At 41.1% G+C, this 16288-nt stretch overlaps 3 protein-coding genes across 4 annotated transcripts; 2 read left to right on the forward strand and 1 right to left on the reverse strand.

Moving 5' to 3' along the window:
- Window positions 1-1109: 1109 nt before the first annotated feature.
- On the reverse strand, window positions 1110-4188 carry sod2 (superoxide dismutase 2, mitochondrial). 2 transcript variants are annotated; one of them, XM_058612529.1, is made up of 5 exons: window positions 4164-4188; window positions 2360-2565; window positions 2147-2263; window positions 1664-1843; window positions 1110-1565 (listed from the first exon to the last, which is right to left on the reverse strand). In XM_058612529.1, exons 2-5 carry the CDS (start codon window positions 2445-2447, stop codon window positions 1420-1422), a joined length of 531 nt encoding a protein of 176 aa, XP_058468512.1. In that variant the 5' UTR covers window positions 2448-2565; window positions 4164-4188; the 3' UTR covers window positions 1110-1419. The 2 variants fall into 2 exon arrangements, with proteins under 2 accessions (XP_058468512.1, XP_058468511.1); XM_058612528.1 differs by lacking the exon at window positions 4164-4188 and adding an exon at window positions 3107-3257.
- A 100-nt stretch (window positions 4189-4288) lies between these two features.
- Window positions 4289-11063, forward strand: wtap (WT1 associated protein). The gene is made up of 8 exons (XM_058612526.1): window positions 4289-4461; window positions 5036-5073; window positions 5171-5226; window positions 5321-5379; window positions 5783-5910; window positions 7088-7266; window positions 9560-9714; window positions 9832-11063. Exons 2-8 carry the CDS (start codon window positions 5044-5046, stop codon window positions 10479-10481), a joined length of 1257 nt encoding a protein of 418 aa, XP_058468509.1. The 5' UTR covers window positions 4289-4461; window positions 5036-5043; the 3' UTR covers window positions 10482-11063.
- Window positions 11064-11740: 677 nt separating this feature from the next.
- acat2 (acetyl-CoA acetyltransferase 2) lies at window positions 11741-16263 on the forward strand. The gene is made up of 9 exons (XM_058612527.1): window positions 11741-11916; window positions 12845-12979; window positions 13073-13254; window positions 14002-14119; window positions 14216-14359; window positions 14447-14569; window positions 14665-14819; window positions 14902-15012; window positions 15430-16263. Exons 1-9 carry the CDS (start codon window positions 11868-11870, stop codon window positions 15598-15600), a joined length of 1188 nt encoding a protein of 395 aa, XP_058468510.1. The 5' UTR covers window positions 11741-11867; the 3' UTR covers window positions 15601-16263.
- The last annotated feature ends 25 nt before the right edge of the window (window positions 16264-16288 follow it).

The raw sequence follows: 16288 nt of genomic DNA on the forward strand, positions 1-16288 counted from the left end.
TTTCACATGGCAATGTCCCAAAATGCCTGTGGGTCAGATTTATAAATCAATATCTCTTTCATAACAATCGCGCCGTGCTAATATGTGATCATTTTAAAATGACATGTTTTGATTTTTAATGACTTCTTCAGTAGCTTCATTCTGTTAGCCTGTCCAATCGCAATGACACACAACTCAACAAAAACAAAAGAAGGGGAGCTGGTTCCATTGTCAAGAATAGATTCTGGTTACCATATGTCAGTGTCCAAGAAAAACAAGTTCATCTCTCCATCACGACACCACCTCCAGGAGAAGAGACAGACCCTCTGTAACTTTCCCACCAACAAAGTGGAAACGCCAGTTCTAATCACTGATGAGGACATGAGGAAGAGCAACTGAAAGCTATTAGTGTAAATACATTAAACACGTCCCTTGTGTTATTCTGAAGGTAAAAAATTCTAACTTACTCACTGAGAGCATGACGCATGCTTGATCAAATTAACTCATTTTAATAATTAAGTCTGTGTTGGTGCCATGGCTACAATTTTCATACTTTTGTGATTCCAGTGCAAAAAAGTATACACACAACTCAGTGAACCAAGGAGCGTAACCTTAGGAAACACTGCCCTCTTTTGGTCATACTGTGAGAAGTCTGATTTCTTTTGCTACACCAAGTTCAGGAGGTTTAAATAATCAGATTTACCTCAACTGACATGCTGAATTCCTGCTTTATCAGTAAGACTCTTTCAGAGGTTTAAATGTTTTGATTGGACCAAAACCAAGTTGGCCCATAGTTCTGAAAAAAGAAAGTCTTTATTTTAAGTGTTGTTGATAAAAATCATGTGATTGATAAAAGCTGAGAAGTAAAGCTAAACTATTTGAAGTGAACTCGATTTAAATGACTCTAAATACAGCTGAAAACTTAGCATACTGCATTATCCTTCAACATGCATTAAAAAAAACAAATAATCCCATGATCTCAATAAAATTAACTGTGTTGGTCACTGTTGTACATACAACCCTGTTATTTGCTTTTCATTCTCTTATCAATAACTTTAACATCTTAGACATGCAGGACTATTGCAAATACAGAGTTCAGTGAAAAATTAAGAACTTGAGACTTGCACAGCTGAAATCTATGATTTTATTATTGCACATCCAACACATGGAGAACTGCCTGACACTGATAGAGCTTACGGAATACACACTCTGGCCATCTGACAACTAGTATGACAGCAGTTATTTGGGTGTGATTGACAGAAGCGTAGCCTTATCAGAAAAGATAGCTATTTTTATGTAGGCGAGAAAGAATGGCTGAATTCCAAAATCACCACCACAAATATTTCCAAGTAATGAAAAACAGAACTATTGCAATGACTGATTGATCCAGGAGGTCCCGATCAAAGTGAGGAGTTGCTGGGGAGGTGCGAGCTTGAGATTTTATTTTTTGGCAGTCTGAAGACGCTCACTCACATTCTCCCAGTTGATTATATTCCACATAGCTTTGACATAGTCCGGGCGCACATTTTTGTATTGAAGGTAGTAAGCATGCTCCCATACATCAATGCCAAGAAGAGGGATGAGAGCTGAGGGTCAGAAAAAAAAAAAAGGTTAAGAATTCCATTTCATCTGTGACAATAAGTGTTTGTTTATTTTATCTTGATCTCGTTGTTGTTTTCCTAACCTGTTGTCCCTTGCAGAGGATCCTGGTTAGCACAGGCAGCAATGCGAAGTCTTCCACTCTCCTTCTCAAAGCCCAGCCAGCCCCAGCCTGAACCCTGCACTGCTACAGTGGCAGCAGACATTTTCTCTTTCATCTTCTGGAAGGAGCCAAAGTCACGATTGATGGCTTCCATTAGCTCCCCTACAGGATGCAAGACAGACGAATACTATTATTAGGGACTAGACATCAAAAGGAAGAGGCATTTTAAGTAATTTCATTTATGTTTTGTCATTTTTTTATGTTACCTGGATGGAGTGGTTCCATAAGCAAATACAATAATGAAGTTTTTGTGATACAAAAAGTTTATTTTTAAGTTAATTTATGTAAATGTGGTTCCTGAATAGTCTGGATAGTTTTAAGAGGGGTAAGAGGGGAAGAACAATAACAGATTAACACAATCTCTGAAAAAAACCCAACAACATCTTAGATATGCTTCCACCTTACCCTGTGGCTCGCCTCCCCCATTTGGAGAAAGGTTTGTCCAGAAGATAGTGTGGTTAATGTGGCCTCCTCCATTAAACCTAAGAGCAGGCTGGAGGGAAACCTGTGCAGTCACGTCCCCTGAAACACAATACAAATGACACTCGGGTGAATACGATGAAGTCAGGACAAACAGTGTAATTTAGCTGATGATATAATACAATTTTGCCTTTGTACCCTTTGCCAGGGCCTCTTGATACTTCTCCTCTGTAACGTTGAGGTTGTTAACGTATGTGGCATGGTGCTTGCTGTGGTGCAGCTGCATTATCTCAGCACTGACGTGGGGCTCCAGGGCACCATAGTCGTAGGTCAGGTCAGGCAGTGTGTGCTTGTGCCTCGCTGCAGTTACCTGGGTTAAAGTTTGGCTGAGGCTGGCTGCACACCTGCGGAAAACGGTCAGGGGCACAGTTTACCAAACATACCATTCACACATGTAGGTTTTACGTGACCAAGGCACAACGTTTTCAGCAAGTAAGTGACATTATAAGGGGTCAATGTTAACCTGGCACAGATACAACAACTTTCACACGTTTGTTGAGCTAGTGCAACTGCCTGGAAGTGGCCTAAATATCTAATGTTTATATGTAGTCAAGGTTGTTGGTCAAATTAGCTGCTGACTGGTGAAAGCAATGTATGAAAGTGAGTGTCATAACGCTACCAAAACTCAGTCAACATCCACACAGAGACGCCCGTGAACACATGGTTAAGCGTTCATTTAACAAAATGTTTTATACTGTGCGCCACAGGCTAACCCAGCTGAGCTGGTGACACAAGTTAGCATCATGCCTGGCTAACTGTTAGCGCTGAATAAACACCAGTCTCAAGTTCATGAACGACATATCCTCGCAGCAGAAGCTGTCCTTACTCACTGTGCACTTTGAACACAAGTAATGCCACGAGTTGTTAGGTTGACGCCAATTTTACCTGCGTATCTGACCAACTCTTGAGAGCATATTCGTAACTGAGCCCACAGTCTAAGAGGAAACACACCACAACTGGAAACTGCCCTTGACAAGAGCGTGTTCAACTTGACGGGGCTTCGACCGTACCATTATCGTCGAACAGGGGGTGTCCAGGACAGTGCAGGAATTTGACAAACAACAGGTGCGACAACTGAAGGCACGACTCCACTCAGAGGTAATCATATATTATGTATATTTGCAATTCTAATGAAATTATCAAAGAAGGTGCATTTTTCAAAGCACATTTAAAAATATCTATTTATATATTTCACCCCTCCCTCACATGTAACGTTACTCAACACACGCTTTTGGTTGGCTTTCGTTCCGAGGCCTTTGTGGAAATGATCTTACATCCCATGCTACCCCATGTGAGCAGTAGGTTATTGTAGATTGCGTCAAAAACAAACAAATACAAACAGTATTTTAAAGGGCTTTAAAAACACACTATTGTTTAAATGTTTAAATGCATGATGTGAGGGTACGTTAAACATTTAAACATAAATCAATGCAATGTCACATAGTCAAAAAATTATACGTTTGTACAGCTTGCACAATTTAGCTTTTAAAGTAGCAGCAAAGAATCACGTGACCATTTCTTCTACCGTATCGGAAGCAATGCCAGAGATCGTCTATTATGGGGCAAATGAATCACTCACGACTTGAACCAGCGAGAACAGTCCAAAATCAAAAGCTAGCTGTATATAGCATGAAATATAAGCAAATATCGACAGTAGAGAAGCTGACTACTAGATAGAAATGTAATTAATAATCACAGTCATCATACGCTGTCATTGATTGTCATTGATAACTTGTCATTGATTCATTGTTTCAGTTAGACATCTCTCAAGGAGGAATCGAAGGAAAGAAAAAATTGCATTAGAAAATGAAATATTATTTATAATATATTATTATTATAAATCATATTATAAATATTAAGTCATGATGCATGTAAAAAGGACAATACACCATGAATAACCCTGAACAAAGAACTAATATTTGTTTTTATTAAAGTTACTTACAACAATTATTCCAGGAGCATGGTCCTTTGATATCTCATTCTGGAATCCGGAAATCGCCGCCGTGTGAGTGGTCTGTCTACAGTCTCTAATCTTTGTTCGCTCGCACTCTGCAGCAGCAGCGAGCAACAGCTACAGCCATTCTGTCCTACCCACGGCGAGGAAGATGATGGTCACAACGTCGAAACGAGGCAGCCACATATAAATTCACGGCAACATTTTTGGACTGAGTTGCAATTTTGCGTCTTAGGAAGCCGCTGAAGCGAAGGGGGTCCCAGAATCATCGAGCGAAACGGTTCAGGTGAGCGTTTTCGTCGGTCGAAGGCCCTACATCTGCAGCTTACTGCCCGCTACTTTCAGGAAAAGGAGCGCAAGGGAGGGAGTCATTTCCTTCACCGCCATTTTGTGATAAAAAGGAGCGGAAAACAGAGCCAAGAATTTCACGCTGTCATGCTGAACACGAGAGAAACACACCGGCTCAAAACTTAGTTTCATCGCCCCTGTTCATTTTGCAAGCGGATGTTGTATGTTGATCGCAGCCGACGGTTAATCCGTAGTTAGCGTATTTTAAGTATCCCTTGAAATCCCATCGTTGCCGGCCTCACCAGCCAACACGTAAGGCTCGATAGCTTTTATATACTGGTGATGGTGATTTTATTCGGGCGGACGTGTAGTTTACCGAGTTATTGTGCACAGTTACCCTCATTTGTTTGCAACTACAGCATATGTTGTTGTTTTGCAGTTTAGCGAAGCTGTCATAACAGGTCGTATTTCTCTGCGCGTGGACCAACAGTTCTAGCGCAGCAGTAAAAATAAAAATGCTGTCTATTTAACACTCGACTTTAATGATGTTTTTCTTCCTTTCTTTTTCCAAGATATCACAATGACCAACGAGGAACCTCTCCCCAAGAAGGTGGGTTTCTTTCTTTTTCTCTCTCCCGTTGTTGAATTGTGTTTTAAAATAAGACTTGCCGTTGTTAAACTAGTTTCCTGGTTTTCTTCTCATACAGGTTCGCCTCAGTGAGTCTGACATGAAGACCCTGACCAGAGAGGAGCTGTGTACAAGGTAGATGACACTCCTGTACCTGGACATTGATTACATTGTGGGGAAATTTGATCTGTTGAGCATTTAATGTTTACAAATGTTCTGCACCACTTAGATGGAAACAGCACGACGCCTATGTCCAGGCCCTGGAATCAAAATATACAGATCTATGCTGTAAGTACATCTGCTGTTATACAAGTAATCTAATGCAATATCAACATGGTTTCCCTTGTCAGACTCTTTTTTTGGGAATGAGCTAAACCGATACTCTGCATTAGTCCAACGCCTGATCAAGTATCACTTAAATGCTTCTTTTAATACATGCTATAAAGCTTGCATGAGTGGGTGCTGTTGGAGCATTGTGTTCAAATAGCTTGTTATTGTTAGGCTGTACATGCACCAGCACAACTGTTATTAAAAACAGCATTGGACTAATATCAGTATCGAGTGCGACAAAGTGGTAGTAAGCCACCCCTACTCTTTAGAGGCCAATTTGCACTGTACTAGACAAATTATGCCTTTGTATTGTCTTTTAATCGTGACATGTTTACTTCTCTGCCTCCCTTCATCGTCTCAGCCAATGATGTGCCCGGGCTGAAGGAGTCGGAGGAAAAGCTCAAGCAGCAGCAGCAGGAGTCTGCACGCCGGGAGAACATCTTGGTCATGCGACTCGCTACCAAGGAGCAGGAAATGCAAGAGTGCACAGTACGTATATATATTCATCTACCATCTTAATGTTTTGGATATTAATATGGGGGGGGGGGCTCTGATTCTTATTTGCCTCTACAGGTTTTTAACTCAACAGTGTGCCTTGTAATTTAACAGTCAGTGCTTCTGAGAGAGGTGTTGTGCACCCTGTACCCCCCCATGGAATGACTGAACTTTTCTCCTCAAGTTACTGATGTTCTGGCCTTTGTAATCCTCTGTGAATAACTGAAATATATTACACGTTGTTACTTTCTAGCCCAGTTAACCTTTGCCTGCTGTTTTAATCTCTGAATGTGGGTTTAATGCCACTGTAGACAAATTATAAATGATCATATTTTTAAAGAAAGAAAGAAAGAAAGAAGAAGCTTAGAATGTATCGTGTAAGTAACAGCAAAAAGCACAGGACACAGTGATGAACTGGTTAATGTAGCAGGTGTATATCTGAAATGAAAGAAGCCAGTGTCAGGCTATTCATTGATTAACTGACCTCACGGAAGCAACTGCACTGTACCTCACATTCATTGATGTCTTGCTGTTATTAGACTGACAGCTCACTGGATCTTTGTTTGGCTTTATGGCAGCATGTGTCATTCCTGTAGAGCAGCAGCAGTAGTGACCTCAGCACTCAGTGCCAGACTCTAAAATCTAGTTGTGATTTTTCTTGAAGTGGCAGGAGACTGTCGGTGACTAAACTGCCTGAACTTGTTGTTTTGAGGCATATTAGTTGCATGGTTTGCTTCGTGTTGATATATTCAAATCAGTTCAGTAAAATCTAGAGGTAGACATCACTATCTTTGATAGGCGCCTTTATGTTTGATGATGCAGCTATGAATTTATCTGCTTGTTCCTGGTCGTGTGTGTGTGTCTCCACAAATGCAACTTTTTTGATGGTTTTGACTTAATTCTAGATCACTTGTTAAAGTTTTGAGAAGTCATCCATCTGAGTATTTAATTTTGAAATGACCTAAATTCAGCCCCAGATCCTAGTCATAACTGATCATACTATTGAAAACCTATCAAAGTTGGCCTTACATATAACAGTTTTATTTTAGTAAGGTAATATTCTGGTTCATCTGATTTTTGGGCACAGGTCAAGCTAAAGTACTAGTCAAAAGGTCAGTAGAAATATTGAATAATGAACTGATCACTTACACATGTTTGTTTTGTCCTGCAGACCCAGATCCAGTACCTCAAGCAAGTCCAGCAACCGAGTGCAGCCCAACTGCGGTCATCCATGGTGGACCCAGCCATCAACTTGTTTTTCCTCAAAATGAAGGCTGAACTGGAACAGACTAAAGACAAACTGGAGCAGGCCCAAAATGAACTGAGTGCCTGGAAATTTACACCTGATAGGTAAAGACAATCAAAATAACTCCCCCTCAAAAAAAAGTCAAGACTTCCTCACGCCCCCCACCCTCACTCTCACTGCAGGCATGCAGGAACAATGGTGGGGGGGAAGGCTGATACATGCTGTACTCGCCACAAGACTCAGACTTGACAGAAAGCCAGTCACTGCAAACACAAAACTCTTTTTGTACTCTTGCACTGTGCCAGCTACATATCACATAATCTAACGTGAAAAGACAGTATGGTCAGGTGACACTTGTGTTTCAGCTCTCTCTCTCCCCCCTCGTATCCCCTCATCGTCCAAGGGCCTGAAGGAGTCCGGACTGTTCCTGAAGAGGTGGTCACTCACTTCCCAACACGGATATGCCCTCCTCACCCCCTCAGCTCAAACCAGACAGTTCATACATTAAATAGGGGGGTTGTGGTGGAGGTTGTGTCAGGCAGGGAGCCTCCCTAGCCTAAAACAGCAATTGAACATTTTAAAGACAATTCCCATACTTGGTTTAAAAAGACGTTTAAACTGTGGATTACGCCACACACATACCTGCTAGTCTGCCTGAGAATCGTAAAGACTTTGTGGACAGTCTAGACACATTGCAGTAAACGTTAAGGACAGTTCTAGGATTTAAAAGTAAGACTTTGTGGGGAAGAGCCGCTAGAAATGATGTTGAGACTGTGGCGGAGCCAGATCCTTGGTCCACAGGGGGACTGTGGTTCGGGCATGCAAGCGCAGTTGCCTGTGTCTTTGAACATGGGCCCCACTCACGGTAGAGTGTATTTACATGTTTTATTTTGTGACTTGTTAATTTTCATTTTGCATTTGATTTATTCCTCTTGTTTCTCTGAAACAAATACTTACTGCAGTGTGTGTGTGTGTGTTTGTGTGTGTGTGTGTGTGTGTGTGTGTGTGTGTTTGAACCAAGACGCATGATTGGCTTTGACTGTTTAGATGTGTTTAAAGGTTTGCACTAATATGTTTTTTTTTGGACGCACAGTGAACACACACTGCTGTAGGTGAACTCAGTTCCTGTTCTGAAGTTGTGAATGCAAATGTCTTGAACATGTTACGAGTTGACGAGAATGTATTTATTGTACCTCTGTGTTTATTTGTGACTGATCTTGCAAATTTTCTCCCTCAGCCATTTACATATACAGTAGGTTTGAACTTTTCCCTTTTAGATCTAATGCCACCACTTTCACAGTAAGAGCACACAGTTAAATCGGGAACTTTTTTTCTAAAAGCAAATTTATATTCAGATATTTGACAACTGTGGCAGTGCGATTTGAGCTGGTAGTGTATATGCAGCCTGTTGACACATCTCTGTCAATCATCTACGATAAATTAATGGCTTTGATAATTTGCATGCAACTGACTAAAGATATGTGGTGCATTCACGCAATATTTCCAGTAACGTACATGGTTTTGAACTAGTTTAAAAGAACTTATGACGTGTGGTTTCAGCTGCTAAATAGTTAACCATTATTGGTAATATGTTGGTGTCCTGATGACTTTAAAACAGGCATTTATCGATGGCAGTCAACTATAGTGTGGTTGTGAGTTGTACGGGTAAAAGCATGATCATAAAAATTGCTAATGTAAAAAAAAAAGAAGAAAAAAAACAGGCATGCTGGACGATCAGAGGATTCCCTGACCTGTTGTAAAGTTTGAGACATTTGGTTTTACTGTTGAAACTCATGCTCTACTGTATTTTAAGTGGTGATTGCACAAAACCATTGTCTGGTCAGGCAGTGGATTTTTTTTCTTTTTTCCATTGCACAGTTGAGGGTTGATATTTAAAATATAGGCTTTTATAATATATCATCTGCCATTACTCTGTTTATATGCATCATCATGCTTGTTCTCCACACTCAGTCGTGTAGTCGGTAAGAGAATTGCTACTGTTAACCTTTTTTAAGTGCTCACTTTTCTTCATTGTGCAATATGGTGAGTTAGCTTGCAAAAACAGGTGTTTTGGCTCCATTGGGTCGAGGTTGCTTGTTTGTTTTTTGAGTCGAGTAAGGAAGAATTATTTATCATCCAAATTTAAGTCAGAGATATAAGTCAGTTTGGACTTATCATTTTGATTTATTTGTATTTGCTTTGTGTCTGTTGGTTATTATTATGTATTCTATTGGACATAATGCAAAGTGTGCTGTGACTCGAGTCATTTGGGCACGGCCCGGTTGAAGGGATTCTGTCGACCCTTGGAAACATGGACATTGGGTCAGACGGTTTATGTCTGCCTGTTGTTTTTGTCTCTTGGTTCACTGTGTGATGTGAGACTTGTTTCCCTTACAGCCAGACGGGGAAGAAACTGATGGCCAAGTGTCGAATGCTGATTCAGGAGAACCAGGAGCTGGGGAGGCAGCTGTCCCAGGGACGCATCGCCCAGCTGGAGGCTGAGTTGGCCCTGCAGAAGAAGTACAGTGAGGAGCTCAAGAGCAGTCAAGACGGTGAGAACATGTCCTACATCCAACATCCTCCACTTTGACATGATTGCAGATCACATGTATATTTACTGTCGCTCAATTTTTTTGACTGTCTTCCTGATCTTCATCACTCCTCCCCAGAGCTGAATGACTTTATCATCCAGCTAGACGAGGAGGTGGAAGGAATGCAGAGCACCATTCTGGTCCTGCAGCAGCAGTTAAAAGATACCCGACAGCAGGTGTCTCACACTCCGGGCGCTGTGGCCGGACCCAGCAGGACTTCACCCACGGCATCCAGCTCATCCACCGAACCGTCCACCCAGCCCGAGCAGACCGGTGCACCCTCTGATGTGGGCAAAGACTATGGGAGAGTCTCCAATGGACCAAGTAATGGCAACTCATCCCAGAGGAGCGAGACCACTACACCCAGTCTGTACCGAGAGGTCAGCAGCACTGAGGAAGACTTCCCCATGTCCCCCGTGGTCTCCAGTCCGGGTGAAGCAGAGACCAAACTGTCCAACCTCTCCGAAGAGGCGTTGGGGAATCAGACTGCCGCTGGGAGAGGTGGAGGACCTGTGGGTTTCGGGAGCCAGCTGAGCGCAGGATACGAGAGCGTGGACTCTCCGACAGGCAGCGAGACATCATTGACTCAGCATTCGAATGACACAGACTCCACCACCGACCCCCACGAGGACAAGACTGCCATGGTGACCAAGGGCACGAGGACTACAGGGTCAAGGCATGCACAGAACGGCCTGGACGCTAGCACGAGCGACAGTGCAGTTTTGTAATGTACCTTGACGTGTACTGTCTTTTCCCTTCTTTTTTTTTTTTCTTCCTTTTTTATACAACATGCAAACAAGACAACAAATGCATAGTCGGTAACACAGCACTGCTGTCCAACACATTTTGTTTTCACTCTCCTCCCCTTTGCCTATTGTGATGCCTCTTTCACATTTGTGTTACTAAGCAGGGGATATTACAGGACAGGGTTAATATTAGATTGAATTGTGTGGGTTTCTGATTTAAAACTAGTGTGTTTCATTCTGCTGTTTATTTGAGCACGTCCATGATCTAGTTTGAGCTCTTGACACTGAAATAGGGCATCTGGTGTTGTAACTCATCGTCAAAAGTCAGTAAAGTCACTTAAAAACACAGTAGCTTTGAAATATTCATGGTCATTTTTAGATGTTGGCCTGTTTTTTTTGTTTTTGTTTTTGTTTTTTAAATACAATTTTAATTTTTCATTGGCAAAAATATTCTGTTCAAAAGACTCTGTTCAATTGTGAGTAGTTTATATGCGATGTTCATATTATTCTGACTTCAGTCCTTTTCATGTACTGACCAAATACCAATAAAGAATTTTAATACTATTGAGTGAAATCCATTATATTATTATTAAGCAACAACACTGGTATTAAAATGTAGTAATTCACATTAGACCACCACCTGAAAACACAGCTGCCCTAAATGAACAGCATTGGTAACAATCAAAATAAATCATTTCTGTAATGGTTAATACACCAGTATGTAGAAGCCCTTTCAGGTATCTTTAAAGCTAAAATATAGTTATTGTTATCCATGAACTTTCAAATGTACTTGTATTCCTAAACAAAAATGTTGGTTTTATTGGTTGAATGTGATGCTTGATTAAATTATGACATTTGGGTATGAAAAGGTGAATTCAGTTAGTCATTTGCCAAATAAATAACATTTTTAGCATTAAACACACTTTTGAAAGATTTGTTTAAAAAATTAATGAATAAATAAAGCTGTTTTTGTACCTGCAATGTTGCTACACAGATTAAAGTTATGCTGGGAAGAGTCAATTATAACAAAATTACACCATGGACACGAATCAACATTAAAGAGGTTTACAATTATAGTAAAATGTAAGAATATGTGTATGAAAATACTGTACATAAATTGACTGATATACACCATTCGTGTATATAATTACAAGCTTTGAATAAATCAGTACGTCCTCCACGACACACGGTGGCGCTGTGGTACTTTTCCTCAAGTCAGCGTTTCCTCATCATCAACCAGTGCAGGCGTGGTGTCAGACAGAGACACACAGACAGACACAGGCAGTGTCAACAGACCAGAGCGCAGTGTGTGGACACAGACACGAACAGGAACAACAGCGCCTCAAACTCCAAACCTCCGCCTTCACCATGAACACCGAGCCTGTCGTTATCGTCTCTGCTGCGCGGACACCAATCGGTAAAGTCTGACTCTCCTGAAGCTGCTCTCTCGTTAATTAAGAGCACTTTGCAGCTGTGTCATTAGCTCTCTTTTGACGGCAGCTGCACTTAATTATTCCTCCTGTCCCTCAAACGTCTTAAACGTTCACTTGTTCGTTTCACACGACCTGCATTTTGTGTCGTGTGTGGGTATTAATTAAGTTAAGTGGTCCCTGTCATTTAATCGAGTATACGCCGAGTGGTGCAGCGCTCTGATTGGTTCGCTCCTGTATCCGGTGAGTTTCGGCGACGTTGATTGGCTGCTTGGTCATAGTCCCATGACGGACGAGCCTCACGCGATTGGCTGCTGAGACTCAGCGTGAGACACGTTATTGATAAGGAGTTATCGATAAAATGACCATATTTATTGTTAATAATATTGATAAAACCTAATTATTTGGAGGTGGTTTTCAGTTTAAGATGCGTGCAAATGAAATCAGAATTATCTGGAAAAAATAAAAATATTATTTGATCTCTTGAAATTATTTACACTTATTTTTAGTCTATATCTATAGCTATTTCCTCACATTTCTTGTAATTACTTCAAAGCTGCACATTAATATAGATTGTGTATATATATATTTTTTTTCAAGTTCTCTATAAATAAGTAGTAGTTAAAGAGAACTAAGTATTTTTTCCTGTGAACTATATTTACATTATATATATATATATATATATATATATATGTATAATAAACAAAATATTAACCTGAAAATGTTAACCCCAATTAATCAAGTACAAAATTAATCGTCAACTATTTTGATAATTGATTTAAATGTTGTTGTTTTTTTGCTTCTTAAATGTGAATATCTGTATGTTTTCTTTTCTTATAACTTGCACCTGCTTAACACATATTAAGAATCAAATGACTCAGGTTGTTTTTTACTAATCTCCACATTCTTACACAGGGTGTTTGAACGGCGCTCTGTCCTCGGTGCCTGTGCATGACCTGTGCTCGGTGGTGATCAAGGACGTTCTGAAGCGGGCCAATGTGAAGCCAGAGGAGGTTTCTGAGGTTATCATGGGACACGTCTTAACAGCAGGTAGATAAAAAGGCCTCATATATTCACATTTGTGACAGCGTGATTTGGCCTCTAATGGAGTTTCTCTCTCGGCTGTGTTTATCTTTTCTGCAGGTCATGGGCAGAACCCAGCGCGTCAGGCCAGCGTCGCAGCAGGTATTCCCTACCTTGTTCCTGCGTGGAGCTGCCAGATGGTGTGTGGCTCTGGGCTGAAGTCTGTGTGTCTGGGAGCTCAGTCCATCCAGGTTGGAGATGCCTCTGTGGTGGTGGCGGGAGGCATGGAGAGCATGAGCAGGGTAGGTTACGCAACAGAAGCTGGTTTGATGTGAAAACAGGTGGAGAAAATCAGTTTATAGGTATTGAGGAGATGTGCTTTTATCACTGAAAAAAACTATTTAAGTACCAAAATCCAAGATTTAAAGTTCTGACCAGATTCATCATTTTATATTCTAATGAAAGATCAAATGCAGTCAGTTGTTAAATATTTGTCAAAGACTGTATATACTCTATATGAATTGAAGTAGTCTTCCTCCTCCTGGAAGTAATAGCTTCAATCACTCATTTTAGTTCTTCTTTAATAGCACATGGTGTCAATTGTGTAAATTATGTTTCATTTTACAAGAAAATAGATGTAAAATATGAGTGGACACTGCTCCTGTTTGCAGACGATGTCCGAGAACTTCAATTTGCCAAACGTCTACATGGTGCTGGTCATATCGCCAATGTCAAGGCTTCAATATGGGAGTTTGGTACAGAGAAATGTTTTGTGTGGTTGTATATACAAAACATTAGGTGTTTAAAGTGGTATCCTTACCTAAGAAAACGTCCTTCATTTATTATCTTATCCGGGAAGAACATTGTCGAAAATGGCTTGTTTTTCTGATCAGTTCATCAAAACCTAAAGATATTCAGTTTATTATTATGTATAACTGAGAAACATTAAGTCGTCACTTGAAAAAAATCACATTTTTCAGTAAAGCATTCAAAAAAAATCATATTGCTGAGGACAATATGATTTGACCTGTTTTCCGTTGACGCCTCAGGCTCCTCATACACTGCAAATGAGAACGGGAGTGAAGATGGGCGACGCCTCCCTGCAGGACTCCATGGTGACGGACGGGCTGACAGATGCTTTTCATGGCTACCACATGGGCATCACAGGTCAGTTTAATCAGTTCAAGTATTTTTTCCCACACCACCAACCCACTGGTTTATGTTCTGTGGTGACTGATAATTAATATTTATGGGTTTCCTCAGCGGAGAACGTGGCGAAGCAGTGGGGCGTCACTCGAGAGGAGCAGGACCGCTTCGCCGTCCAGTCCCAGAACAAGACGGAGACTGCACAGAAAGCGGGACACTTTGATCAGGAGATCGTCCCCGTCGCAGTGCCGTCCAGAAAAGGCAAGAAGTTTTTCATAAAGCGATAAGTTTTTCCATTTATTTAATTCAGTTTGTATGCGCTATATCAATTTTCTTTTTCCCGCTCAGGTCCAGTGGAGGTGAAGGTGGACGAGTTCCCTCGTCACGGCAGCAACATGGACAGCATGTCCAAACTCAGAACCTGCTTCATCAAGGACAGCAGTGGCACCGTCACGGCTGGAAACGCCTCAGGTTCGATAGTTTAGGAACCACAATCTTCACTGAGATGTCGGCCAAAGACTCATAATTAAAACTAAGATTTTTTTTTTTTTTTTTTAATCTTCTAGGTATAAATGACGGAGCCGCTGCAACTGTCTTAATGAGCCAGTCCGAGGCTGAGAGGCGTGGCATCAAACCAATGGCCAGAATTGTGTCATGGGCTCAAGCTGGTCTTGACCCATCTGTCATGGGAGCTGGCCCCATACCGGCCATCAGGAAAGCGGTGAGAATTTAGCAGCAGCACGTCCGTGTAACACGACATGTGCCGTGTATTTTTTTCATGTATTATGATGTTGTTGTGACAGGTTGAGAAAGCAGGCTGGCAACTGGACCAAGTGGACTTATTTGAGATCAATGAAGCGTTCGCTGCCCAGTCTGTGGCTGTGGTCAAAGAGCTTGGTCTGAATGCAGACAAGGCAAGTACCTGTGCCAAAGACGTTATAAAGGACAGATTGAGATGGAACTTATTAAGACTTTGGTTTTATAACGGATTCACAATTTTGTTTTCTTTTTGTGTTGGAAACTGAACAGAGGTTTGAATTCAAGTCTCTCACGTTGTTTTGAGATTTAAATTTAAAGTTGTCTTCTTCCTACTTAACAGGAAGAGGAACAGAAAGTCAAGAATAGACACATTGTTTGTCTCATCTAAAAATGTTTAATTGAGTTAACCGATATTACTTCAGCATGACTGGTCTTTCAATCTTAACCCATATGAATCAATTCTTACATTTTTCTGCATCAGAGAGCTTTGGATGCCTTTCCTCTGTGACCTCCTGATTTCCACTGTTACTTTGTTTCCTCACTCATATTGCCACCACTTGTCCATCCCTCAGGTGAATGTGACCGGCGGTGCCATTTCTCTGGGTCATCCCATCGGAACGTCCGGCTGCAGAGTGCTGGTGACGCTGCTGCACAACCTGCAGAGGACAGGAGGCGGTAAAGGAGTGGCTTCCCTGTGCATCGGAGGAGGAATGGGCATCGCCATGTGCGTGGAGAGAGTCTGAGATGAACCTGACGCTGCTTCGCCAGACCGCACTCGTCTCTTTTCATCTTAATAGATAAGGGGGGGGGGATATTGAAACTCATCGTTTACGCTGCGGTATAGGATTTAAAATACTAAATGTTTACATGGGTTTTGTCCAGTCTCTGTATTTAAGGCTAAAGGGATTTGTATGTTATAAAACCTTATTATTCTCACTGTGAAGTCATTAGAAATTTCTCAGGTACTAGCTGTGACACAACTTAATGTTAGTTGACCCAAATCCATTATTCTTGTCTCTGACAGTCAGTTACATGTTGAATAGCAGTGGGAATTTCCTTTAAAACCAGCTGTCCTCATTTACCTGCTTAAGTGACACTAAAACTGTTAAGGCAGAGATTTTAGATCTTGGTAGAAACAGGCTTTGGAAGACATGCTGCTATTTATAACTTGGTGTAATTTATCAATTAAGAATCTTTAAATCGATTCTGCCTGCTCTAAAAAAAAGTGTAACATTCCGATGTGTATCTTTATCTGATCAATTGTGCTGAAAATCCTTGAATTCAAGCTAAGTGCCATATGGTTGGGTTTGCTTGCCTTCTCTAACCCAGTGCTTCCTGTAAACAGCCAGATGTTTGTGACAATGTTTTCCATCTGTTAAAAACATCAGTACAGAATTAAAGCCATAGTTTAACGTCTATTAAATCAAAGCC

The sequence above is a fragment of the Solea solea genome, chromosome 17 (assembly GCF_958295425.1).
Source record: "Solea solea chromosome 17, fSolSol10.1, whole genome shotgun sequence".
In the NCBI taxonomy this organism is placed as follows: domain Eukaryota; kingdom Metazoa; phylum Chordata; class Actinopteri; order Pleuronectiformes; family Soleidae; genus Solea; species Solea solea.